The 26833-nt window shown below is 39.2% G+C and overlaps 1 protein-coding gene and 1 pseudogene across 2 annotated transcripts in view; one reads left to right on the top strand and one right to left on the bottom strand.

Annotated features, from left to right (window-relative positions):
• Positions 1-815: 815 nt before the first annotated feature.
• On the bottom strand, positions 816-5084 carry LOC130841492 (suppressor of cytokine signaling 6-like; annotated as a pseudogene).
• Positions 5085-5249: 165 nt separating this feature from the next.
• OGT (O-linked N-acetylglucosamine (GlcNAc) transferase) overlaps positions 5250-26833 on the top strand; it is a 34269-nt gene continuing 12685 nt past the window's right edge. Inside the window, exons 1-14 of one of the 2 annotated variants that reach the window (XM_057719250.1) lie at positions 5250-5500; positions 8410-8560; positions 9416-9659; positions 15402-15470; positions 18757-18873; positions 21359-21438; positions 21990-22185; positions 22443-22583; positions 23166-23266; positions 23419-23572; positions 23671-23772; positions 23969-24148; positions 24827-24985; positions 25132-25221. In XM_057719250.1, the coding sequence (XP_057575233.1) occupies positions 5464-5500; positions 8410-8560; positions 9416-9659; positions 15402-15470; positions 18757-18873; positions 21359-21438; positions 21990-22185; positions 22443-22583; positions 23166-23266; positions 23419-23572; positions 23671-23772; positions 23969-24148; positions 24827-24985; positions 25132-25221 (1821 nt within the window). In that variant the 5' untranslated portion in view covers positions 5250-5463. Of the gene's footprint in view, positions 5501-8379; positions 8561-9415; positions 9660-15401; positions 15471-18756; positions 18874-21358; positions 21439-21989; positions 22186-22442; positions 22584-23165; positions 23267-23418; positions 23573-23670; positions 23773-23968; positions 24149-24826; positions 24986-25131; positions 25222-26833 lie in introns of both variants that reach the window. The other variant, XM_057719249.1, reaches the window with a different exon arrangement.

Raw genomic sequence — 26833 nt, 5'->3', positions numbered from 1 at the left:
AAGTTCATGTAATATTTCTTTAATAATAATTCTAGTTCCATAGGTCTTTATATGTTATGTCCATTTGTGTCAGAGTTTAAAGACAGAAAAGGCAACAATTTCTAAATTGGTGGGCTACATTTCTTCAAGATTTTTAAATGTAAGGCCATTTTTACAAACTATACAAACCACTAGATGAAAATGAAGGCAATAGAAAAATTCAAATGTTCACGACCAAAAAATTAGCCCAACCTTAAAAATAATTTAGAAAAGAGTGTTGTAAAAGATATATTGCAGATCTGCATACAGGCTATATCAATTCATAATTCCAAATCTTTCAAAGTATGAGATTGAAAGTCATTTTTAGTGTATATATAAATTCTGCATTTTATAACATTGGGTATGTTTCTTCAACACTATCTTTTGAAAATAGGCCATCCAGAGAGACCACAATTTTTATTCTAAAAGTTTTGTTTAACTTTACTTCGGGTTGCATATATATGAAATGTGTTCTTGATGCATAAAAATCACAATGGATAGCAGCAAAGGACTTGGTGGGTGCAGGTTAAGGAGAATTTGATAATTTCCACTGTGATTATTTTGCATATGACAGAAGACTTCTCCAACCTCAAGCCTTTCCTTTTTAAAGAACCAAAAATAAACTCAAGACACATTGGCAATATTTCCCCACCCCTAAACAAATGGATTACTCTTTTCACTTAAATCTTTAACAGTTATGGCAGTAAAAGATTTTGATAGTAATGAAAGTTTGTAAGCTATATTTCAATCTCTTTTTCTGGAATCCAAAATGCAAGATGCAGGGTTCTCCTAATCTTTCAGTAATACTTCTCCTGTCAATAATCCTTCACTTTGTTTGGCAAAGGCAGTTTTTGCAATAAGTCTATCCTGATATACTGACATAAAACACCACAGGTATTGCAAAGAACACACCTGCAGGAATCATGATACTTGATTGGTCAGTCTGAGAGGTTACATTGCATATCCAGGGGGCTTCCCTGGTGGCGCACTGGTTAAGAATACGCCTGGCAATGAAGGGGACACGGGTTTGAGCCCGAGGCCGGGAAAATTCCCACATGCCACAGAGCAACTAAGCCTGTGCACCACAACTACTGAGCCTGCACTCTAGAGCCTGCGAGCCACAACTACTGAGCCCATGTGCCACAACTACTGAAGCCTGCATGCCTAGAGCCTGTGCTCCACAACAAAAGAAGCCACCGTAATGAGAAACCCTCGCACCGCAACGAAGAGTAGCCCCTGCTCGCCACAACTAGAGAAAGCTTGTATGCAGTAACAAAGACCCAACACAGCCAAAAATAAGTAAATAAACAATAAATCTTTAAAAAAATTTCACATCCAGGCAACTGAGCCCTTGAATAACAAAAGCTCCATTTTCAGAGTCCCTGGTTGAATGTTTAATTAGATCAGCAAATTGTCCATCCACATCTAGCTGTTCATAAAAGCAAAACCTAACATTTGAGTGCTCAATTCTACTGTGAAGTGTTTACCATGGGAGTGAAAGCTGGAGCTTAAAAGATAAGGGTCATCAGAACTAGCTGGAGCAAGAAAAGAACCATCTGGCACATTTGCTAGATTTCCTTCTCTCTCCTAGCATGTGATTGGTCCCCAGCACTCTCCTTATTTCACAAGTTTTTTCAGCTCCTCTGTAAAGCTTGTCACCACCATAGGACCACTACTTTCCATTGAGTCATAAACTCTTGCAGCCACAGGAGCAGAGTCAGGATCAAAATTCAAATGATAGCACATATACTTTCAGACACATGGACATTTGTGCTGGTAAGTCCACCAATGTTCCTTTGGATTTGATTATTCTGCATTGGAGGTAGCAAGAGTGTGGTACATCATCATGACTCACTCTTGGGCTTTGCAATGTGACACCAGTGGTGCCAATGAACAAGCCCTACACAGACTGGTCCACAAAGATCTCTGGGGGCAATGACTATGTCCTGGTTTTCATTTTTGAAGAAAGAGTTCTCTCCCACTTGAGAAGGAACTGCAGAAACTTCCATGGGAGAACTGTCCAGACATTAGCTAGGTGATCCTTCCAAAGCGTACCTCCTCTCATTTCTAAGCACAGAATACCAAACGCAGTCTTGAGACTGTAAGTCCAATAACTACAAGCACGTGTTCATTGTGCTTGCAAATGAACACGTTCGTTGAAGATGCAAATCTCTTTTCTGAGATTCTGAACCCGAATGAATTATTTTGTTCTCGGCACACAGTTTCAGTCTGAAGACTGTGAAAATCTTTTCAGACATCCTTCTGTGTTGGATTTGGATGGGAAGAATGAACCAAGGCTTTGAATCTCACTTCCTCCATTTTGACACACACCTCTTCAGAGTTTGTAGTGATGATTGCCAAGGGAAGTGGACCTTATTGGTCTTTGAGCTCTCACATCTTTAAAGACTATTGGTGCTGAGGAGAGGAAAACGTATCCTCATCTGGCAGAGCTCCCAGAGGGTGTGCTCCTCTTGCCTTTCTGCTTTTGTTCTGCAGAAAGCCACCTTTTTAATGTACCCATTAGGCTTTCACTCTTTGATCTGTTTTGTGCCACCTTTTCCATCTTCCCTGTTGATATCACAGCTGGCCATGTCTTTACCATAGCAACTACCGAATAAGGAATCATGTTTTCCAGACTCACTGGCTAGTGATGGTTGCTGTGCTGCCATGAAATCAGTTTCTTCTTTACTTTTATTCGGGTTCAAAGATTTCCGGAAGGTTTTAAAAGGAATTTTCTTCGTTATGACTGGTTAGATAATCCGGAGTGTGGGGGTCGATCTCTCCCTAGAATATTATCCCCAAACATCTGGAGAACCTGCGGTGCTACATCTATGCATTTTTCCAGCTTCACTGAACCTTTGGAGCCATTTTCCAGCGGCGGCGGCGGCGGCGGCGGCGGCGGCGTGTCTCTGCTCCCTCGCCGAGCGCCGGCGCAACTGCTGCGAAAAGTGTGTTATTTCAAGCCGCTAAATTGGTGGCAATTTGCGAGACAGTAACAGAAAACGAATACACTATTAGCGGTGTTATTAAGGTGGCAAAGTTTGGGATTGTGGTGGAAGAAGCGGCTGGTTTATTTTAGATGATTCTGAATTGAGAATTGCTGCCCATAAAAGGGAGAAAAACAAATAGAAATCAGTGTGAAAGAGAACACACCAAAGCACCCCGCTCAATGCCCAGGTCAGGCCTTCTGGGTCACCCTCCTCCAGCCTGAAGTGACTGTTCCTTCCTCAGATATTTATAGACAGTGATGTATTTTATCACCTTAATACTTTTCTGCTTTATGCTCTAGTAGCTTTTTGTGTGTACCTAACTGGGCTTCAATTTCCTTGAGGGCAAAGATCTTGTCTTGCTGATTTTTGTGTCTCCCACAGTGCCTTGCACAGAGACTCTAGTAAATGTTACTTGATTGGCCAAAGAAGATGGGGTTATCTGATAAGTCCTTCAAACTAAACCCTCCAGGTGCTACTGCTGGAAGGTACCTGGAGGGGGTTCTTGAGACTCCAACAGGGGTTTTTCCTTATTGAATCACTGTGAGCTCCACCACCCAGCTTTCCACAGCAGCATCCTTTGACTCTTCTCTCAGGATAAGGAAACTTAGACCACAAGTATGGATGGGCCATATAGCCTGCCTGGCTGGGAACATAACCTGGCATTTAACAAGAAAAAGAGTTTTACTTAATTAGCTGGCACCCACTAATCAGTAAGGCCTAAACATCTGCCAGTGGAATCTGAGAAGTCTGTTCTAAAAGTTGAAAAGCTGATTTTATTCACCACAGATGGAGCACTAGTAGTGGGGGGAAAGGTTTTACCAGTTAAACGAAATTAAGAGGTTGGTGCCCAATTTACAGAAGAGTTTCTGTAGTGAACTTTGTCCTTTTCACCGCATCTGACTCTTAATTATGGATGTGGTAGAAGAAATTATTAATATTACAAATTTCCTCTGTGCTCATATCCATAATTAACAGTATGTAAACTGTCTCAAAGAAGTTGAAGCAAAATTTGAGGACTTAAGGTTTTGTGTGTGTGTGTGTGCGTGTGTGTGTGTGTAGTCAGATGGCTAGGTAGCAGAAATATTTTGAAGAAATTCACCGACTTGTTTTCTTAGATCAAGGACTTTGTGTTTTTTTTGAAATAAAAAGGCTCTGAGAGATCCAACTTGTTGCCTCCATTGGTTTATAATTTCTTGCTGATGCGGCAAGCTACCTTAAATCCTTTCTGGAACAAGAGATGAGATATAAATTAAATTAATACCCATGTGACAAAATGTCTGAGCAGTGGACTTGAAACTGCAGGCGGGTCATAAAGAACTGATTTGTTCAAGGAAGTGGAGGCAATTTAGTCTCAATCTAGATGTGTGGTTTAGGTAGATGGCATATGAATCCATTTATCATTGTTGAGCTGCCTTGAATTAAATGGTATCACCAGTTGTAATGATTTGCAAAGCTATGTGGTGGAAATGAAGTCACAACTCAGAAGAGTCATGGATTTTGACGAATATGAATCGTCTTTAACATTTTTATGGCTGCTCCCTTTGGAGTGCAAACTCTTAGCATGTCCCCAAGTTATGAAGCCTTTGCCGTAATAATGTGGGCAAAACTATCCTAAACACCAAAAGGATTTGGAAATTTCGGGCTATATGGCCAAAATCTGAGATGCTTGGGTTCACTTGGCCCTCTGAAACTCTCAATCTTTCTCATTTGATGAAATCAATGGCTGGAATCAGAATTAAGATGTGTTCAAATTGGAACCCTCTCCGCCATGGTTTTGAATCCCGGCTTTTGAAATATAACCATTTAAGTTTACTTGCTCAGAATTGATTCATCAGCCTTGTAAGTATCCCTTTTTGTACGAATAAAGTTGATGAAACTTTTGTAGACGCCTTTGGCATTTCTATTAAAATCTACATTCTTGGCTAGGAGGTAGGCTATACTTTACCACTTGGGCAAAAATGTACCCTTCATGTGTATAGGTTTCTTTTTAACCTCCGCTTCGCTAGTAAAAAACTTGAACGCTCCTGCCCCAGACAGTGCCCTGACTGCGAGTCGGGCTGACAAGGTTGCTCGCATGCGCTCTCGACATAATCGTGCTTGTCGCAATGGGTCCTGCGCGGAAGGTTACATAGAAGCGAGTGACTTTGATTATAGTCGTTTTGTTGGTGGCGCTGGTTTCTGCGCTACTTCCGCACTGGTACTTGATTGTAACAGAAAGTAGTTCCGGTCCGTGTTGTTTCGGCCGAGGAGCCATCGCCGCCATTTCAAGACGGTGAGAGGTAGATGGCCAACCAGAGTTCCTAAGGTTCGAAGCCAGGAACTGTTGCCGCCGCTTAAGCCTACCAAAGCACTGGTACGGCTGCTGCCTTTTACTGCTACCTCTAGAAACATTCTTACCGGTAGTGGCGGCAGCAGGACTCAATTACCCCCTCCTCGCACTCTCAAAAAGCTCCAGATGGCGTCTTCCGTGGGCAACGTGGCCGACAGCACAGGTACCGGTGTCCGTTCTACCTTGGCAGACGCCCCTTTGGGGGTCTTGCGCCGTCCTCTGCCTCTCATCACTCCCTTCCTTCCCTCTAGCCATCCCCATTACATCAGTGGCATCGCTGAGCCTTTCGTCGTCTACCGGCATCTGATTGGGGTTTCTGCTGTCGGTTCCTTAAACATTTCCTCTCGCTCGCCTGCTTTTTGCTTCCTTTCTTGCTTTGTAACCTTAGGCATTTCCTAGCCTTCTGCTCTCTCGGGACGCTTCTTCCACACGTGCGCTTTTAGAATGTCTCGGAATGGACTGCATTGGAATCCTTGCTCTTCTCGCTGCCTTTCACTCGCCTTCGCAGCGGTTTTCTCTCCTAATTCAGCTCAGTGCCCCCTCCTCTTCCCTCTGCACGTCCTCCTCCACCCCGCTCCCCTTAGCCCGATTTGGTCCTCCTCTGTCAGTCGAGGCCTGGGGGGTGGGGTGGGGGGTGCCGTTCCGTTGTAATCATAGCCTCACTTTGCATCACCCCAAGATGAGCACAAGCTCCTGGGTGTGCTCCGAGTCACCTCGGCAAGAGGGGATCTTGAAAGCAGCACCTCGCCGGGCAGCGCCTTTCTGCTGTGTCTTTGGTTGAGCGGCCCCGGTTTCGATTGGAAATTTCCAAGGACTCCTTTTGCCATCGCCCAATACCCCCCCCCCCCCGCCCCCAGCCTGGATTTCCCACCCTGTCCTCCCTCCCCTCCCGCGGGGAGCCACACCCTTTCCTTCTCGACGTTGCCAGCCCTGCGGTCCACTTCCTACCCTTGGGGAGAAACCACCCTGGTGCTGGGGCTTTGGCGTTGACCATCCTGTCCGCCGAATTCTCGCTTTGTTACTTTCTCCCTGTATTCCTCCGCCGCCGCCTCTGGGTCTTCCATCCCCATTCTTCAGCCCGGTATCTCTTTATTCATAGGGGGGTGTATTTTTTTTTAAGTTTTCATCCCTGCTTGAAGAGTTTGTAAAGCAACTGGAGTGTAGCTGCACAAGTGCAAGGCGGTTGCCCTTTTAGACAATTAGTCGAGAGCGTTTGGTACTAAAAATAAGGAAACAACCAAATTATAGGAGTGTCCTTCAGCTGCCTTTCCATAGTGAGGCATTTTGGGGCGGGAGCGAGCGGGGAATTGGGCTGAGGTTCTAAGGTTTCCCACGAGGTTATTTTGTTGTTGGTTTTTTTGTTGTTGGTTTCTCAGTTGAGATGTGTCATGGGTTTTATTGTTTTTGGACATTGTACACTGAGGTGAATCTTCAATTGTGTCTTATCCATGACTGTAGGTAGTGGGATTAATTATTAGTCAGTGTTCCCCTCCCTCTCGGGGATTTTTAAAGATTTTAGATTCTGTCCTAGATTCTCCTGTACGAGCTTGCCCTTTTCTACGTGTTATTTTATTTGAGGAAGTTGTTATTTCGAATGTTACAATAGCAGATAGGCGGCTTTGAAAAGTTGATAAAGTAATTAATGTGTTAAAATAAGGAGCTGCGAAGTTCTAGAGGCTTGTCTAAAATGTGATTTTCTAGTATCTCTCCAGAGATATAACCGCCCCCAGAGTTGGATGCAGGTCTCGCTACAATTCCGTTAGTGGTCAGCTAGCTGTGCATTCTGTTAGGAAATTTACTTTGCTTTCCTGTGTATACAGTTCTAATGGTTGGGGGTCTAAGGCCCAAATTTGAGCTTGTCACTCTGACCTTGGTAGAATTTAAGTAATTTTGTACAAGGTTTCCAACGCTAACTACCTAGTGAAAATGTTATGGTCAAATTCCCAGTAATGTATGATTGTTTAAGTATTTACAATTGAGATTTAGTCAGCTTGTTGTTGTTTTCCTTTTCTGGGCTTTAGCTGTATATCCTTTATCTTTATGTATCTGAACGAAGTCACACACAGAAAAAGTGCTTTCATTTATTATTAATTCTGTCGCACTTTATCAAATGGTTTTATATTTTAGTGTTTTTCCATTCTTTTAAAAAATCATTGCTGTTGTAGGTTACTGCTTGGTTTATACAGCGTTGTTTGCAGTGTTTTAATCCTTTAGTCAGTATCAGAGCTCTTTGGAAAATGCTAGTGTTAAACCAGCTTGGGTGGAATTTAGCTAATTTGGTCTCAGTGTGAGTTTGGGATGGTAGAGGAACAATATAATCTTGGGTCTTTGTTTAAAATGTTTGATGACCCCTTTAAATATTTTCGCTCTTGGCAAGTGAATTCATCTTGTTTTTCAGCTGTTTTAAAAATAGCACCTTGACTTTTAGGGTTTTTTGCCTTATCCTTGTTTTTAGTGTTGCCCTTAAACTAATTAAAAAATTAAGTTGTGAAATATACAAAAGCATCGATATAAGTTTGAGCTAACCACACATCTGGTGTCCCCACCCAGGTTAAGAGAGAGATTGTTACCAGTACCCACCCCCCACAGATCCAACCTAAAACATGGGACAAAGTATTGTTTCCCAGTAGGTTATTTTGACCTTATTAAATCTATGTGACTTTGCAAATCACATGTTTTATATTTTGTTTTTCTGTGTTGACTGAGGTATAAGGACTAATGTTTAGTGAATCTTTAGATGCTACTTCTGATTTAATTTAAAAGTGCAAAGTATTTTTGGTCATAAAATGTAATCTCATTTGGATGTAGATATTTCTGTCTAGTCTGGGCAAGAAAGTTAATGGGTGAGTTCTAAAAATGCCAGTTCTGCACCTGATATTAATTTGGGGGTATCAATAACGTGCAGAACACTCTAGTGCTTTACATAGTTTCAAGCGTTTTCATCTTTAAGTTTAAAATACCATATTTTTACATTTTTTTGTTTGCATTTCTAACTTTTTGTTTTCCCCCCTCCTTCCCTCAAATGTTTTGATGATTCTCCAGAACCAACGAAACGTATGCTTTCCTTCCAAGGGTTAGCTGAGTTGGCACATCGAGAATATCAGGCAGGAGATTTTGAGGCAGCTGAGAGACACTGCATGCAGCTCTGGAGACAAGAGCCAGACAATACTGGTGTACTTTTATTACTTTCATCTATACACTTCCAGTGTCGAAGGCTGGACAGGTAGGAGATGTGGGGGTGATGCTGGTGATTGCTGCCTCTGGGTGCTGAGCTTGAAAAATGATACTTAAATATTTGAACTTGAAATTTTCCCAGTAATGGGTTTCACCTGGAGCCACCCAATGTACATCTGCTCTCTTGCCCACTTGTGACATGCCCAGCTACCAGTTTTTCTCCCTCCTTTTGTGGTGGTGGTTATATTATCAGTATGACTAGGGACCTTTTCTAGTTTTTTCCACCTATGTCTGCTGCTTTTTAAAAACTCTATTTAGGTAATAAATTATCCTTAGTATACATCTGAGCATCTAGTCTTACCTTTGTAAGATGTGTCAGCTTGAGAGGGACAGAAATGCTCAGAGATGGTGGTGTATATGCTGTGGTAGGAGGTGCATGTGTGATTCAAGTTGCAAGTGCCATCATTGTCATTATGATGTGCTACTTTTAGCTAATTAGTTGAATTAGTCAAAAGGGAAGAATCTGTGTTCTTGTCCTTTTAATAAATTGTCATTTTGGCTTATTTAGACATTTAAAGATGTGTCATTGAATCTTATCAACAAATGGAAAATGAGACTCATGCACATAGCACTTTCATTCTTGATCTTAACGATCACGGTTTACAAGGAGGCAGTTTGGTAATCTCATAAGAAAAAGAGTGTTCCAGTTTGAAATCTGGAATGCCTCCACTTCTGAAAAACTTTGATTTCCAAAATTTTTCTTACTATGCACTAGGTAAAAGATGATGTGTTATTATATAATGAGCAATACACAGGATCTTCACAAACTGTTTGAGTTGCATATGGGCCATACCTTCTTTCTGTACCATGATACCCATGCATGAACACTTTTCCCCTTTTCCAGATCTGCCCACTTTAGTACTCTGGCAATTAAACAGAACCCCCTTCTGGCAGAAGCCTATTCGAATTTGGGGAATGTGTACAAGGAAAGAGGGCAGTTGCAGGAAGCAATTGAGCATTACCGGCATGCATTGCGTCTCAAACCAGATTTCATTGATGGTTATATTAACCTGGCAGCTGCGTTGGTAGCAGCAGGCGACATGGAAGGGGCAGTACAAGCTTACGTCTCTGCTCTTCAGTACAATCCTGTGAGTATAATTTTAATGGTTATTATTTTCCCTTCACAAAATCCTAGAAAGAAACTTAGTTTGATACTTTAGACACTAAAATAGGTTTTTGCAGGGAATAAAGTCAAGAGTTTGGAAATGCTTTGTCTACTTAAATGGTGAAATTGCTTTGACACAGTTCTGTGTTAAGTTTTTAAAAAATTTGTTTTATCTAGAAAGTTATTAGACAGCGTAAAACTTATTGCAAGAAACTCTACATCTATTTTTATAATGCCCGTAAAAGTACAGAACACGTGACGTTGTTTCTTTGGACTCTTTTGATTAAATTTGGATAACTTCTGCTATAACATGTTTGCAACAGTTAATTGATTTTCAAGGAATAATGGAAGAAGGGCCTTAATCTATAATATAGAATAGTTAAGATGTCAATATATGGATCTGTGACATGAAAACTAGGCAGCAAATTTTTTCCCCTCAATATCCTATTCTGTTTTCTTTCAACATGATTAGAAGTGGTAGAATAGTGGTGATAGTGTGTACACCAGGCTTTTGATTAGTCCTTAAAATTTTTTTGTCTAAATTGCAGATGTTTTCCAGCGAACAAGTGAGGCCCAGTTGGCAGACATTAAGTTCACAATGTGTTAGGGTTTCTGAAAGGTACACACAAAAAAGTAAGACTTGCCCTTAGAACTTTTGATGTACTTAGGGAAATAAGACATAAGGAAAGTGATAAAGGGATTATAGGAATCCAGAAAAAATTTAAGAATGTTTCTAAGCTACGTCATCAACATTTAGCTTTGCAGCAGCCATAGAAGTGGTTAATAATTTAACTATTATAGCTACCATTTATTGAAAGTCTACAATGTGCTCAGACACTGTGCCAATCAGACATTCGTCTTTCTTAAGCTCACAATGATCCTTCAAAGTAGATGGTATCTGTTCCAATTTTACCACTTAAAAACGGACTCAGGGATTATGTAACTTTCTTGGGATCAAACAGCTAGTTAATAGTGAAGTGGATTTTAAAACCCGAGTCTGAATATCTTGAAAGGAAACACTGAAGAGAGAAGAAATACAAGATAGAAAAGGGAAGATGTACCCAGAGGGCACCCACCCCTCAAGGCAGCCCTTGAGCCCAGTTTGAAAACCATTTTGCTGTCCCTTAATCCTTATTTTAAGGGTAGAAAACTGAAGCTTAATTTAGTAGTTTATGCAAAGATCTGAAACCATTTTTTATCATATCTGTTAACAGTTGTTTTTTCAGTTAATTTTGAGAGCAAAATTTTTAATTTTATGTATTGCTTTTTGTATGGATACAGTTAAAAAGTCTCCGAGCTACCCTTCTTGGAGGTAGCTGATGAAACTAATTTCTTATGTATCCTTTTGGAGATACTCAATGGATATGTATGTAAATTTGAGTGACTTCTTGTAATTTTCATTGCAGTACCAACTAGCTAGTTACAGAAAGTTTTAGGGAACCCTGTATGTGCTGCCATTGGGGCTTGGACCTTGTTCTTGCCAGGGCTCAGGGCTCACTTGTGCACCTAATTGTCACAGTAAGTTCTTTCCCTTTATTAATTACCGTTGGTTCCATTCTTCACTTGTTGATTGCGTCTACATTCACTTGTGCCCTCTTACACAGCCGTGGGCCCAAACATCTTGAACTCTGATCCCCTTTGCTCAGGTTTCCAGTTGCCTACATGTATGGCAGAGCAGTCATTGCTGCTGACTGTATACCAAACTGTAAGAGGATGATGAGAAGGAAAAACTAAAGTGGGAGACAGAACCATGCTTTTCAATATCTAAACTGTTAACAGGAAGCTTATCATTGTGCCCCACCAAAGAAGTAAGATAATACTAAAATAAATCATGGGACTACCCCTTGAAGGCATTGAACAGCTAGCTATGCATTCCCACCTGGTACTGTTTCTCTTAGTGGAAGGTGCTGCTTTATTTCTTTGTCTTTACCAGCAGGAAAGAAAAAGGGATTGTGCCTGCTGCTTTGATTTCACCTAAACATACTATAGTGATCATGTTTTAATTCATTTCAGGGTATCTAATCTTAACTAGATTTAAGCTGTCAAATGCCTTTGTCTATTTAGTACTGACAGAGAATCTTGAATCTGTTCCTAAAATGTCCTGTTGTTGGCAGTGCATTGCTGGCCTGAATCACAGATGTAGTTGGCATTCTATGAAAAATAGTTAAAGAAACTCAGGTTATTTTGGTTTTGCAGTAGAGAAAAAGCAAAATGTTAAGGTGGTAGTCTTGACAACGTGTTTTCAATAGTGTTTGTCTTTTTAAGCTGATGGTATGCCAATTTAGAAGTTATTCTGTGACTTGATTATAGAAGTTTTAAGAAGTAGAGCTGTTTCATATTTTTACATTCTGAATTGGCTTCTGTAATGTTGGGTGATTTAATAGTTTCATTAAAATTTTAGTCCATTGTATTTGAAGGTGCTATTGCAGCTGGTAATCTTTCACACAATGACTCACTAGAGTTGCCCATACCTGGCAATCCGTTTTATGAATTATGTAGAAAATGTTCTTTGTATAGTGTCTATAACCCTGAGTTGCTCTAAGGAGCTCTGTTTCTGAGTCTATAGGTTGTTGAACCATTGCTTCTCTTTTGATTGTGGATGCATATCACCAAGAGCTACTGGCATCCTCGCTATCAAGTGTTACTGTCATATTATTTGTTATCAAGTGGTATCATATTATTTGTTACTGTTGTGAGCCTCACTCATACAGCTAAATGGTAGAAAACCTTATCCTGTCATCCCTCAGTATCCGTGGGGGATTAGTTCTAGGACCCCCTGCCGATACCAAAATCTGTGGGTGCTCAAGCCCCTTATATAAAGTGGTGTAGCACAGTTGGCCCTCCGAGTCCACGGTTGCTGCAGCTGCAGGGGGTTGACTGTATTTTTATCCCTCTCTGCTCTGCTTTTTGAAGGTTTGGTGTGCAAATTAAATATTTGAGGGCTTATTGTGTGTGCAGTGCTTTGTTAGGAATTGGGGAGATGTGTTGAGGGGAGGGGAGTTGTGGATTATAATATGAGACAGGGACCTGACCTGTAAAGGGAAAAAGGTGTAAGCTCCTCAGATGATTATTCTTAGGGAGTATTAATCAGAAGATTTTCTTGAGTGGATGCTTATAACCTAAGCATTCTGTAGGAAGGTAAATAGCAAGTAGACTTCCTTGGCTGAAGTGGTGAGTCAAGTAGTAATAAGAAGTGAGTGTAGTAGAGGAGAGTCAATTGGAAGATTTAGAAAGAATAGAGAGGCTGAGGAGTTTGAGTTTAATTTGAGAGGCAATTGAGAACTACTGTAGGCTTTTATCAACCTGATTTTATTTCATGTGTATATAGGTGGTGTGGGTTGGGGCGTGGGGGCTCTAGGAGGAAAGGCGGGAAATAGACGCTATCTTAGAAAGGGTTGTTATATAGGACATTCTTACTCATTTCCATCTCCTTAACTTTATTCGTACTGTTTTCCCTTGTCTACAGTGCCCTCCTCCTTTGTCTGTCAAAACCATACTCATCCTTTAAGGCCCAGCTTTAAATTTCTTCTTTGAGTTTATTTATTTCTCTAAAATTCTTTACCACTATGTGGCTGTTTAATATGTATGTGTTTTGTCTTTCCACATAGATTGTAAGCCCTTTGAAGATAAGGATTCTATTAATTTATTTCCCTACAGTTCCAGGCATATTATTGAATAAAGGTTTGCATAGAAGATATTAACCTAGGAATGGATACAATGGGCCAGGTTTGAGAAATGTGATTCTCTTAGCAGATACTGTTTCGATGTGATGAATGAAGTGGAATTGATGTCTTAGGTTTTGAACTTTGGGGAGAATAGTGGTATCCTTGAATTTTCTAGAAATTAGTTATTCATGCATGAAGGTTTAGATTCCAAATGGGAGAATTGGAATTCACTATTATATTTAACATATGTTTTACTTTTTTTTAAAACTGCCTTATTGATTATTTTATAGTGATCTTGAAGATAATCTGTTTTTAACTATGGGCATTGTGTTAACTTGATTTAGTATACTGTAATGGGTCTAGATGATATAACTAAATATAGATACATACACTGTCAGTACTTGGATGGCATCCATGCAAGAGTTTATAGAAACTAGAGGGTAAAATTATTGCAACAATTGGCTAAGAAGTATAGCCCATTAGGGTCATTGTTGGAAAATTATTGCAAGACTTCTGATTATTATGGCTCAGAAAAGGCATAGGAATTGGTAAAAGTCCAAAGATGTATAACCACAATAATCAGATATAGCAGAAGGAATTTGTATGAACAGGTTGAATTGTGCAGTTATGGTCTGTCAAAACATAAGGTAACCTTTAAAGTTTAGGGGAAAAAAATCATACTAAGTATATAGCAAGATTATAGAATTCTTTACTTCTGAGAATATAAATAGGGTTAAAAAATACTTAGACTCATTAGAAGATGCTAAGTCTGTAATACAGTTAATGATACCTATGAGGATTAGTATTAGCCTTTTGTGCTTGAGGTCACGGGAGACCACCATTTTCTCCCAAAGTACCAGTCATTGCTCCATGGACAGACAGATCAGGTAGTTCATGGAACTGACCCAGTATGGCCAACCGTAAGGGTGTTCTGTGGCAGCCTGTTCTTTACTGGCTGACTTGTGATTCACTGGAAGGATGATAATATGCAATCACAAAACCTGTTTATCAGTCAAATTAATCACCTGATTCTGGAAATCATAATAGAATAATATATATGATGATACTTTGGCACAGTTGACAGAATTTCACTTTCTAGGACTTAGTGTAAGGCTCTTTGACCCACGGAACAGTTTGGAATGATAAGCTTACTCCCTATTGCCATTGTCTTTGCTTGTTGACTGACAAGGCAAACAAGGACAAATAGAAATTTAAGCTCACTGTTCTGATGTGTCTTTCATACTGATGAACGGACTGGTGAGTCAGATGACTAGCAACACAGTTGTGCTACTAATAAAAAGCAGAGTCAACTTCTTTTCATTATTCACCCACTCAACTCTAGTGGCACTTAATACTAATGAGTAATCTAGTGCCAGGTGCCAGGATTAAAGCTTTGGTTGATGGTAATCCTTTTGTCTAATAGTGAGATAAAGTCAAGGTTTCTAAATATGTTTGACAGCCTAAGGGTAGGTTTGTCGATAACTAATCACAGCTAAATACTTTCTCCACTATGGAAAATTTTTGACCCTTGATATAGTAGTGGTTCATTATAACCTTGAACAAAATAGTTGAACAAACATTTGATGCTTTTTTCTTTTTTAACATGACTAACATTTGGGGAGAGGAGAAGCTATAGCAAGGCCCATAGTCTTTTATCTGAAACTGGTGGGATCAAATGCATCTTAAAATACAGAATTTTTAGGATTTTAGAAAGATGATAATACCATATATAACTCCCAGGTGGGTTTGGAGCAGCACCTTCTAGTAAAACATTTATATTTCTGCAGCAAAAGGTATGAGTATTCACACTAAATGGGATCGGTAAATTCTGTAAATAACTTCATGCCAGTTCAAGCCAGATTTAATCATCAAATGAGTTTTTAAAATTTTTTGGAATTTGGAATCGAGGATGAGGGATTGTGTTTCTGTTCTTAAATTTGTCAAGCAGTATCTCTAGTTGACAGAATAAAATGATGGAGCTAGATGCATAAAAGTAATTTCAAGATATCTTTGGTTGACAGAACAGAGGATAATTAATGACAGTATCTCTGGGTTTCTAGGATTTGTACTGTGTTCGCAGTGACCTGGGGAACCTGCTCAAAGCCCTGGGTCGCTTGGAAGAAGCCAAGGTAGGTGTTTGATAGAACACATTTAAACATCGGTGTTATAGAAACTTGTACTTTTTGCCAAGTCTTCAACTCTTCATTGAGCTATCTTCACAAAACAGTCCTTTGAAACTGAGAAAAACTGACGGCATGAATCGCCTCAGACTAGAGCAGGGCCAGGCTTTGGCATATCTGTTCTAAATCTGGGGGTAAAGCAAGAACCTGAACATTTTGGAGCCTTTCTGCTGAGCTAGATCATCTTTATAACAATGGGCTCCGTCATGATCTTATGTGGGAATAAATAACATTCCTTCAAATCTGAGGCTTGCTTGCTGGTGACAAGCAGAGCGCCTGTGATTTGGCTCAAGACTCCTATATGATGCAGGTGCCATTGAAAATGCTGCTCTTCTAAGTCCTTTGTGGCTTGTAAGTGGAGAAGAATTTCATCCAAATGTTACCCTGTAATACTGGCATTTAAAATTCTTATTTAACCTTCCTCCCTTCATCTTCCTCACCCTTTTTACAGTGGAAGAAAGGCTGTTAAATGATTGCAAATTAATAATTGGAACATCCTGCCCCTTCTTGTCCCCACTCCCTTCCCCAAGTTCCTTTTTCCTCTTTTCCGATCCTAGTTGTCTACCTTCTTTTCTTCCTTACTTCCTTCTTTTATTCCTCCCCACCCCACCTCCTTAAAAAAAAGTCAGAAGGACAAAGCTGGTTTGTTTGGGAAATGGACTGATCGAAAGAAAACTTGCCCAAGTGGAAAGGTGGCTTTTAGCATTCTGTGTTTCCAAATAATGAATTTGAACACCAGGTTGGGTTATTAAAGCTTTTGGTATAATTTTAAATTAAATTTATAAATGAAATTGTCTTGTTACAAGCCACCTTACGCAACCGCGCTGCAGGGGTGAGGAGTGGGGAGAAACCAGAATGCTTCTGAAACTCCCACCTGTTGCTCTGAGCCCCACGCGCATGCTAATACGTGGAGTGTATGCGCAGCGTAGCTGTCTGTTTGACTGCTTCATCCAGGGAGGGAGAAGGCTTTTCAGCACCACCTAATGTTAAAAGGCACTAGTTTTAAGTGCATAGCTCATAAATTCTGCTGACACTTTGGATTAACCTTATGTAGGTTTCCAGCTAATGAATTGTAATTGATTTTAATCTTAGCTGATAAATCTTATTGGTAATTTATAGACCAAATATTTGATAAGCGTCTATTAATTGTCACCCCACCAAGCGGACAGCTAACATGAATTGCACTTCACTGCAGCTTTAGAGATCGGTTTAGGCTGAGACATTGCGCCTGCCTTAGGTTGCTGACTTCTTTATTTCAGAGCTCTGGAGACACCTAGTTTGAAAAATGTTATTCTGTTTTTGTGAGAACTTAGTGAACAAGAAAATACTCTTGAGTGAAATGCAATGTATTTCTTTTGTAATCAGTGCATTTGAAAATTCAAGCCAGCATATTCCTAGTAGATGGAAGCAAAATTAAGTTGTCTTTGTAGAAAATGAAGAGCCTTTCTTCCAGCAAAAATCCCTGCTGTATGCAATAGCCCTGATTAACCCTCTCCCTTCTGCATGTTTCCCATATTACAGACTTGAGACTGTCCTCATTCCCATATGTAATAGACATCCAAAGAATTTCAATTGCTTTGTTGAACTTTTACTAATGATCTTGTTTTTATTTTCTCTCTTGTTTTTGGTTTTTCACCATTGATATTGTATTTAGAAGGTTTCAGGTGGGTGAAACCTCCTATTCCATGCGTAAGGTGCCTCGCTGAAGGGAGCTCGAGGCCTGGATCTAGGGCAGACACACACCTCCTCCTCTTCCAGCAAGGAACGCACCGAAAAGTCACATGATGAGAAATATGGTAACGGGTTTGTAACTGCCACAGCAAAACAATTTGCCTCCATGCCTGAATCTTCTGTCTTGTGGCTTCAGAAACAGCTTAAAATAATTTTATTTACAAGCAAGTTATGTAAGAGAATGTTTTATACTATAGCCACAATTCTGTCAAAGATAAGTAAAAGTTAATTGATATTAAAAATTATTAGAGATAATTTACTAGTAAAAGCTTCTAACTCTTCTTGTTGTTCATTTTTTCCTTTTTTCTTCTTTGTTTGGATTGCAGCATTCTGCTCTTCTGATGATGCGCTGTGACCCTGCAGTAGCGCAAAGGCTGCGCAGCGTTAATGCGCAATGCGTGCGAATGAGCCCCTGTGAACGGTTGACTAGATGAGTAATCTGATTGACTGGCTCCCTCAGTCCTATTTTGTAGCCTTTTTGGATAAAATTGGGTTTTAACGTACCTCGAGTCCAACTAATCTCATTAAACAAATATTCTCTATGGGCCTGTCTAGTAGATTAATGGATCTGGTTGGCCGTTTGCTGCGTCTAGGGGTGTTCTATGTAGCGCAGCAGTTCGCAGCGATTGCGCAGTGCGATGCTGTTAGGTTGCGCAAGCGATGTTTGCGCTCGCATTACAGGGACCTCAACCTAGGTGCAATCCTGTCATATGAGGTTTCAGCTTCAGACCCCCTTGGGAGACAGGGGCATTGTGAGGATGTGACTTATAGCCTGGCCTTATGACATCTGACTTGGCAGAAAACCATTTTCCTCCTCAGTAGTATAATTGTGATGTTAGTGAGGAACATTATTGTTTATTTAGAGCAGCATTTCCCAAAATGTGTTTTATAGGTATTCTCATAAAATGTCCAATGAAAGAAGAGTTTCATGGTCAACTAAGTTCAGGGAACCCTGTATATACTATTAAAGGCTTAGGGAAGTCCTGTAGTCAAGAAACCAGTTTTCTGTTTTCCTAATTTATTTGATCATGAAATCCTTTTTTTCTAGTGTTAACTATGAACACATCTTGGAACACACTTTGGGAAATTTGGGTGGGGGAGGTGGGAGAGAATTTATTAGCCTGAGTGTCGCCTTCTAGATACCACTTGAAAGCATAGCAGGAGCCCTTAGGTGTTCAGATAAGAGAAGTCCAGCATAGAGTCTTAAGGCAGTTGAATTCCTGGTTAAGTCCCAGTGTAAGGGTTGGTCATTGGTTGGCAGAACTGAACATGGTGGTTTGCACCTGGGTTCTGGTGGCGCAGGCGCAGGAGCAGCCAGCTGTGGCAGCGCATTAGTTTTGGCGCAAGCGAGCCTATGCTGCAGGGTCACTTTTGGCTGGTCAGAGAAGGAATAATGATATCACCTTCTTCCCCCCTCCCCCAATCTTTTTTTTTCCCTTTATAAATTTTCCCCTTTCCCTTTACCTCCTTCCCCTCCCATCTTCTTTCATTAACCCCTCCTAAGGCATGTTATTTGAAAGCAATTGAGACGCAACCGAACTTTGCAGTAGCTTGGAGTAATCTTGGCTGTGTTTTCAATGCACAAGGGGAGATTTGGCTTGCAATTCATCACTTTGAAAAGGTTAGTTGTTAAATTAATAATTAGTATTTATGAAATGCTTATGTATGCAGGGTTTTTTCTACTAGAACTAAATAATAGAACTAAAATGTACTTCAGTAATTAAAAATTCTTTTTGTAAACGGGCAGCTTTACTGTAAAGAAGCAGGGTTTCCTGGTGGAAAGACTGATTCCAGATCTGGGGCAGGAAATGTACAGAATTAATTTCGAGTGCCTTGTCATGCCAGAAAGCAAGCAAGTTTTGATATATTTATGTCAAAAGGACTCAGAAGGCAGCTGGAAAAGGCTCCCACTGGCTAAAGATGGAAATTGAGCATCAGTGGGAATAATAACTGAAATATATTGAAACTTATCAAATATATTCACATATATTCATGAGTTCATAATTACGCTAAGAAGAAATTCATGGGTCATCTTTGGAAGATAAGGAGCAACTCATTTTGAAAACTAGTTAAACAGTTGTCCTCTCTCTCCTGTATGAACTGGATGTCAGGGTAACCCAGTAGTTGAAAGGGGGAAGTTTCTCCTTATACAGCGTTCCAGCTAATAAATGAAGTAAGAATGATAGAATCAGATTATCACCAATAATAAATTTAGACATTTATCAGTGGCAAAAAAAGAGACACAACCAGACATTTTGTACCTTGTGATAGAAATAAATACTTCCACCAGTGAAGGACCCTTGCAAAAAGAGAAAAGAACCCAAATCTGATTAAGCTTGTAGTTCTAACTACCAATTTACAGGAAATACGTGGGACAGGGAAACATAAGCATTGTTAAAGGACACCATAGGGGGGCAGTTAGCAAATTTAGACTGTGGGAAGCTGTATAGGACAATGATCTGATTTCTTCAACAAATTACAGGAATAAAAATGGAGATTTAGATGAAACTTTTAATTTAAAACATTAAAAGAAATTCACAAAGACATATTAATTGTATGGGTCTTATTTGGATCCTGAATCAAAGTTAATCAGGAATTAGACTACTGAATGGATATTTGATAGTAAGGAATTGCTGTCATTTTTTTTAGGTGTGATATTGGTATTCTGGTTATGTTAGGAGGAAGAAGTATTCCTGTATTGTCCCTGAAATATATTTTGAAATATTTTCGGGTGAACCTGATATGTCTGGGATTAGCTTCAAAATGATCTGGGAAGAGGGCGAGTTAGGTTGGAATATAGATTAAATAAAATTGAACATGATTTTTTAATTTTATTTTATTTTATGTTATTTGGTGTCATTTTATTTATTGGCTGTGTTGGGTCTTCCTTGCGGTGTGTGGGCTTCTCATTGCTGTGGCTTCTCTTGTTGCGGAACACAGGCTCTAGGTGCGTGGGCTTCAGTAGTGTGGCTTGCGGGTTCTAGAGTGCAGGCTCAGTAGTTGTGGTACATGGGCTTAGTTGCTTTGCAGCATGTGGGAGCTTCCCAGACCAGGGATTGAACCTGTGTCCCCTGCATTGGCAGGTGGATTCTTAACCACTGCGCCACCAGGAAAGTCCCTGAACATGATTTTTTAATTGTTGAAGCTGGGTAATGGAGACTTGGGGGTTTGTTATATTCCTCTGCTTTTGTATATATTTGAAATTTTCCATAATAAAAAGTTAAATTTTGGGGGTAGGCATCTATCACTATAGGCAATGTAAGTTAAGTGCAGCAGAGTTGCCATCTCAGCGAAGAGGAAGTGTTGTTAATGAATCTTAAATATATTCACAGTTACTCATTACCTTTACCTTTTCAGTGTTTCAGTTTGGGTTTCCATTTATCACATTCTAAGAGTATCTGCTCTCTTGCTCAGTGGTTCTCCTTGGTTGCACATAAGGAGCTTGTAAAAGATACAGATACTCTGGCCCCATTTTCAGAGAGTCTGATTTAACTGGCCTGTGATGGAACCCAGGCACCATTTAGGAGGTGAATTCTAATATACTGCCAGGGTTGAGAATTACTGCTGTAGATATATCTGGTCATATTTTAAGACAGCTTCAGAACTATTTAAATGAAACCACTTAATGGTTAGTATCCCCTTGAAGTAATGTATCTTATTGAGTATATAGCTCTAATTACATATCATACTAAGGTCTGAGTATACAATTGTAGTTACTGAGGTATATATTTCCTTTTTCAGTTAGAACTTGCTGCTTCTTCCTGCCATTATTTTTTAGAAGAGCTAGGTTGATTAATTGAGAATAAAATAGAGCCAACCATTAGAAGTATTCAGCTCAATAAAATTGGAGCAGACCCAATTTAAAATTTTTCCCTTCGGGACACATTTTGCTCTTCCATTGCATGGGAAGTTATTTTGATAACATTGAGATTTGTGAATAATGAGTGGGTACTAAAATAATCGTGTTTTAAAAATGAAAGAAATAAGATTTAATTATACTAGAAAAAGTAATTGGAGGTATAAAATTATCTCAGAATAAAAAATTGTAATTGGGAAGTTAATCTGAAATCCTAACTTGCTCTAAGTAACTATCTTGGAATTTTTAGGCTGTCACCCTTGACCCCAATTTTCTGGATGCTTATATCAATTTAGGAAATGTCTTGAAAGAGGCACGGATTTTTGACAGGTGAGAGAATGTTCTGTTTGGAGTCTTTGTTGTATCAACACTTGAGAGTCTGGACTGAAATTACCACAGTGGTTCTTTGAAATACACTTTCCTTTTCTGCTGTGTTGCTTTCCCCTGCTCAGGTCTGCTGTATTACCTTTTATTATAGGTTTATTGCTGCCTGACTTTTCATTGTTGGCTTTTCAGAAAGCCATTATCCTTCTCACTAGGAGTTTAGTTGAAATTTCCTTTATTGTAAAACCTTTGAAATGATTATCTTTTAGACTAAAATATTCCTTCTATCTGATTCAGAAAGCTAAGTAAATCCTGACTTTAACTTTTTGTTGTTGTCAAAGGAAAGCCTGTTTCTTATGTGGGTATAGAAAATTTTTCAGTGTAAAAATACATTTTATAAAGGTGCAATTTTGATTTTTGAGATTAATTATAGTATGGCATGAATTAATTGTAACTAGTTATAATTGATATACTTTGATGTAGTGTAGCATGAAATAATTGTAACAAGGCATCCATTAAAAGTTAGTTGCATTGTGTATGTTTTCTTTTATTTACAGAGCTGTGGCAGCTTACCTTCGTGCCCTAAGCTTGAGTCCAAATCATGCAGTGGTACATGGCAACCTGGCTTGTGTATACTATGAGCAAGGCCTGATAGATCTGGCAATAGACACCTACAGGCGAGCTATTGAACTGCAACCACATTTCCCTGATGCTTACTGCAACTTAGCCAATGCTCTCAAAGAGAAGGGCAGTGTAAGGATTTTTATTCAGTCTGTTTCTTTGTTACCTGGTGGGATTAAAAAAAAAAGTCATTTTTAATATTGTCGTTAAATCTTTAGGTGCTAAATTGTTTTACTTTGGAGTTTTAGTTGAGAGGAAGAATAGCAAAAATACCTGTTTTCTGGAATATTACCAGACATTAGGCTTAAGTAAGCAGTTGTTAGAATAATAACAATGGTGGCTCTGTGATTCCTCTGTATAGGTTTTGAATAGCTTGTTTTGTTTTTTAGGTTGCCGAAGCAGAAGATTGTTATAATACAGCACTCCGGCTGTGTCCCACCCATGCAGACTCTCTGAATAACCTAGCCAATATCAAACGAGAACAGGGAAACATTGAAGAGGCCGTTCGCTTGTATCGTAAAGCATTAGAAGTATGTTGAGGGTGGTGTGGCTGGGTATTTTGTCTGTATAATAGTAGAGGGAAGGCAGTTAAATTTGCCATGTCTTCTACCTCTTGTAAAAATAGTGGTTGAATCATTCGTTGAACCAGTAATTGAGTACCTAAGGTATGAGTGAGGCCCTGTGTGACATTCAAGAAAATTCTTAACATTGAATTTGTTATTTTATGGGTAGATAAGATCTGCACAAAAAATTTAAACAGTAAGCTGGAGTTCAAGAGGAGTTACCAGTGAATATATAATTTCAGTGCTCAGTGGCTGTAATGTTGGTTGGTAGGTGTGGTAGGAGTTTTGAAGAGAGAGATGCTAGAGTTACCAGCATAAACTAAGATGAGGAGAGGTCTACCTCATGTTTTGAAAGATGGAGAGGTAGAAAATAACACAAGAGGTAGAATTTGAACTACTTGGCTTTGAAGAATGAGTAGACTTGGAGAAGGTGGAGAGAAGTGTAGGGATATAAAGGTGCTTCAGCAAAGTTCTTGTTGTGGTAAGATATGACTGCTGTTGTAGCATTTTTTTTTTTTAAGCCTCAGTTACCATCTTGAATCCTTATAGGTCTTCCCAGAGTTTGCTGCTGCCCATTCAAATTTAGCAAGTGTATTGCAGCAGCAGGGAAAACTGCAGGAAGCTCTGATGCATTATAAGGAGGCTATTCGGTAAGAGACTCACAGCCTTATTTTTTTCTTTAAAGTTTTTAAATGTTTGGCATTTGGTACATGGGACTTTTAATAATAGCAGACTAAATTAACATTACAGGGGGCTAAAGGTTTTTGTAATAGAGAAATAAAATCTTTGTCCTCTCCTTTAGAATCAGTCCTACCTTTGCTGATGCCTATTCTAATATGGGAAACACTCTAAAGGAGATGCAGGATGTTCAGGGAGCCTTGCAGTGTTATACTCGTGCCATTCAGATTAACCCTGCGTTTGCAGATGCCCACAGCAATCTGGCTTCCATTCACAAGGTACTATTTTTTATATATATTTTATTATAATACATGCATCTTAGCACCTAATGTTTTTAATTTTAGGAAAAAATTTAACCATCCCACTTTATTTCCAGGATTCAGGGAATATTCCAGAAGCAATCGCTTCTTATCGCACTGCTCTGAAGCTTAAACCTGATTTTCCTGACGCTTATTGTAATTTGGCTCATTGCCTGCAGGTAAAGAATAACGGGCCAGTAATGGCTTTCAGGGTTGTATTCGCTTTTTAATTGTTATGTACCATATTAATCCAAGCTTGGCTGGAGACAGTGTTTTTTAATGGGTTATCTGACATTACTTTAGGCCAAAGACACATAAAATGTTAAGTCTTGGAATAAGATTTTCTGGATAATAACTTCTTTTTGCATCCTCTAGATTGTCTGTGATTGGACAGACTATGATGAGCGAATGAAGAAGTTGGTCAGCATCGTGGCTGACCAGTTAGAGAAGAATAGGTTGCCTTCTGTGCATCCTCATCACAGTATGCTATATCCTCTTTCTCATGGCTTCAGGAAGGCTATTGCTGAGAGGCATGGGAACCTCTGCTTGGATAAGGTGCGAGTCTTTTGTTTTAATCTTTTTGTTGTAAAGTAAAACACAGTACAGAAAACTACATGAGTCAAATTTATGTCTTAATGAGTTATCATAAGGTAAATACCACGCAATTGAGAAATGAAGCTTTGTGAGCCAGCCCAGAAACTCCTCCCATTGTGTCCTGTCTAATGGAAGGACACCCCTTCCGTTCTATAAGGTGGAATCCTTCACTGAAATGCTAACAGTAGGCTAATGGTGTTTTCCTTTAATTTTAAAACCATAGTTTTTAATAAAGTGTTTGGTATTTTATGCTCACTTTTGAGAATTAGAGCACTACTTGATCAAAGGTGGGAATTTGCTCAGCAGAATAGAGTGGAGTACTAGGTATAATTGTGTTTTTAAAAAATGCTTCCCTACAGAATTTTCTAAAATGCAGGGTTTGTCATGCTCTGTCCACTCTGCTTCCTTCCTACAACTTTTAGACTTGCTTGGGCTGTTTCATCGGCCCCAGGAACAGGTCAGAGTATGAAGCATATTATACAAATTGCTAAGGTTGCATTGAACTGGCTATGTGAATTAAAGCAGTGTTCTGGGCACACCATTCCCAACAGGTGTGAGGTATGTTTTTAGTCAGTTTTCCTAGCTGAAAGTTTACATATAGACTGAACTTTACTGACAAGCATTGAATTCCGTTGCTAGATTAATGTCCTTCATAAACCACCATATGAACATCCGAAAGACTTGAAGCTCAGTGATGGTCGACTGCGTGTAGGATACGTGAGTTCTGACTTTGGGAATCATCCTACTTCTCATCTTATGCAGTCTATCCCAGGCATGCACAATCCTGATAAATTTGAGGTAAGACTAGTGTTTCCCTAGAGTCATTATTTAAAAAAGCAAACAAACCCACAGTGGTAGCTTTATAGTCACCATTGGTGTTAAGCCCAGTGTCTTCGGAAAGATTTGAGCTAAGGTTACTAAATATACTATATGCTGTCTTTCAGGTATTCTGTTATGCCCTGAGCCCAGATGATGGCACAAACTTCCGAGTGAAGGTGATGGCAGAAGCCAATCATTTCATTGATCTTTCTCAGGTAGGTGAAATTCTTATACTTCCAACTTTTTATTTTGAGCAAATAGTGAATGAAACTGTTGGTATCTAGCTTGTATTGTATTTTTCATGACAGATATTTAACACCAGCTACTACATACCTGTGGGGCAATTGCTTTGATCTTATTTCCTTGATTGTTTACATTTATTATGTTTATCATCAGCATGGATTTTGATGAGATTGCACATGAAATAGAAATATGGTATATTTGTGCTTGGACATAGAACTTCTCTGGGGATCGAGCTAGCACTTGTGACAATAGATACCTAATATTACGTGAATAAATTGAGCAAAATGATGACTTGGAAGAAGAACAAATAGGTTATTTAAAGGGCCTTTGCCTTTGGTTATTTATATTTCTATACTTGCTCCATTGCTATTTCCTCTATGAGCAAAAGTTTTATGATAAATTAAGATGAAACCTGTGGGGGAATGAATTTGCTAAAGGTATGGACTAGAATTTTTTCTTATAGATGCTATTGGCCACTTTGGTGACTGAAAGAGGTGTGTATGGTATATCTAGTAATTCATATATATGAATCATTGAAGTCCTAGCAGAAGGATTGTAAGACTCTTGTCATTTCATAAATAATTTGTACCAACATCTTTTGCATTATAGCTGTTGCTTCAGAAGTATACCTGACCATTTTTGATGTAGGCTTGGACTCTCTGTGACCAGGAAGCATACTGCCCTCCACCTCTGAGACCTTTCAGGATTCACTGCTTATTGACTAAAGTCTAAACTCTTTAAAAATATATATTTATTATTTTTTTATATATATATTAATTGAAATATAGTTGTACAATATTATGTTACTTTCAGGTGTACTTTGTAGTTAATTGACATTTGCACACGTTATGAAATCACCATGATAAGTCTAGTAACCATCTGTCCCCATACAAAGTTATTATAGTATTATTGACCATGTTCTTCATGTTGTATGTTATATCCCCATAGTTTGCTTGTTTTATAATCAGAGGTTTGTACTTCTTAATCCTGTTCACCTGTTTTGCAACCCCCCCCCCCCGCCAACCACCCATTTATTGTCTGTATCTAGTCTGTTTTGTTTTATTTGTTTTTTTTAGATTCCACATATGAGTGGGATCTTATGGTATTTGTCTTTCCCTGTACGACTTATTTCACTTAGCATAATACCCTCTAGGTCCATTCATGTTGTTGCAAATGGCAAGATTTCTTTTTTTTTTAATGGCTGAGGAATATTCCATTGTGTATATATACCACTTCTTTATCCATTCATCCATTGATGGACACTTAGGTTACTTCCATATCTTGGCAGTTGTAAATAATGCTGCAGGGAACATTGGTGTGCATATATGAAGTCTAAACTCTTCAGTATGGCCTTTACAACCTTTCTGAGTTTGACTACAACCTTGTTTGCCAGTGCTTTTCACCCATCATTAGCCTTCAGTTATACCCTATACCAAATAGAAGTGATCTACCCATTTTTTAAACCTACCATGCACTTTATTCTGATTCTTTATTCATACAGTTCTCTGCCAAGATTGTATCCTGTCCAACTCCCTCAAACTTCTGTCCATCTTTGAAGGCCCATTTCAAATACCACCTCCTCTA

This window comes from Hippopotamus amphibius, chromosome X (assembly GCF_030028045.1).
Source record: "Hippopotamus amphibius kiboko isolate mHipAmp2 chromosome X, mHipAmp2.hap2, whole genome shotgun sequence".
Lineage (NCBI taxonomy): Eukaryota > Metazoa > Chordata > Mammalia > Artiodactyla > Hippopotamidae > Hippopotamus > Hippopotamus amphibius.
This window is presented reverse-complemented; position numbering and strand designations above follow the sequence as displayed.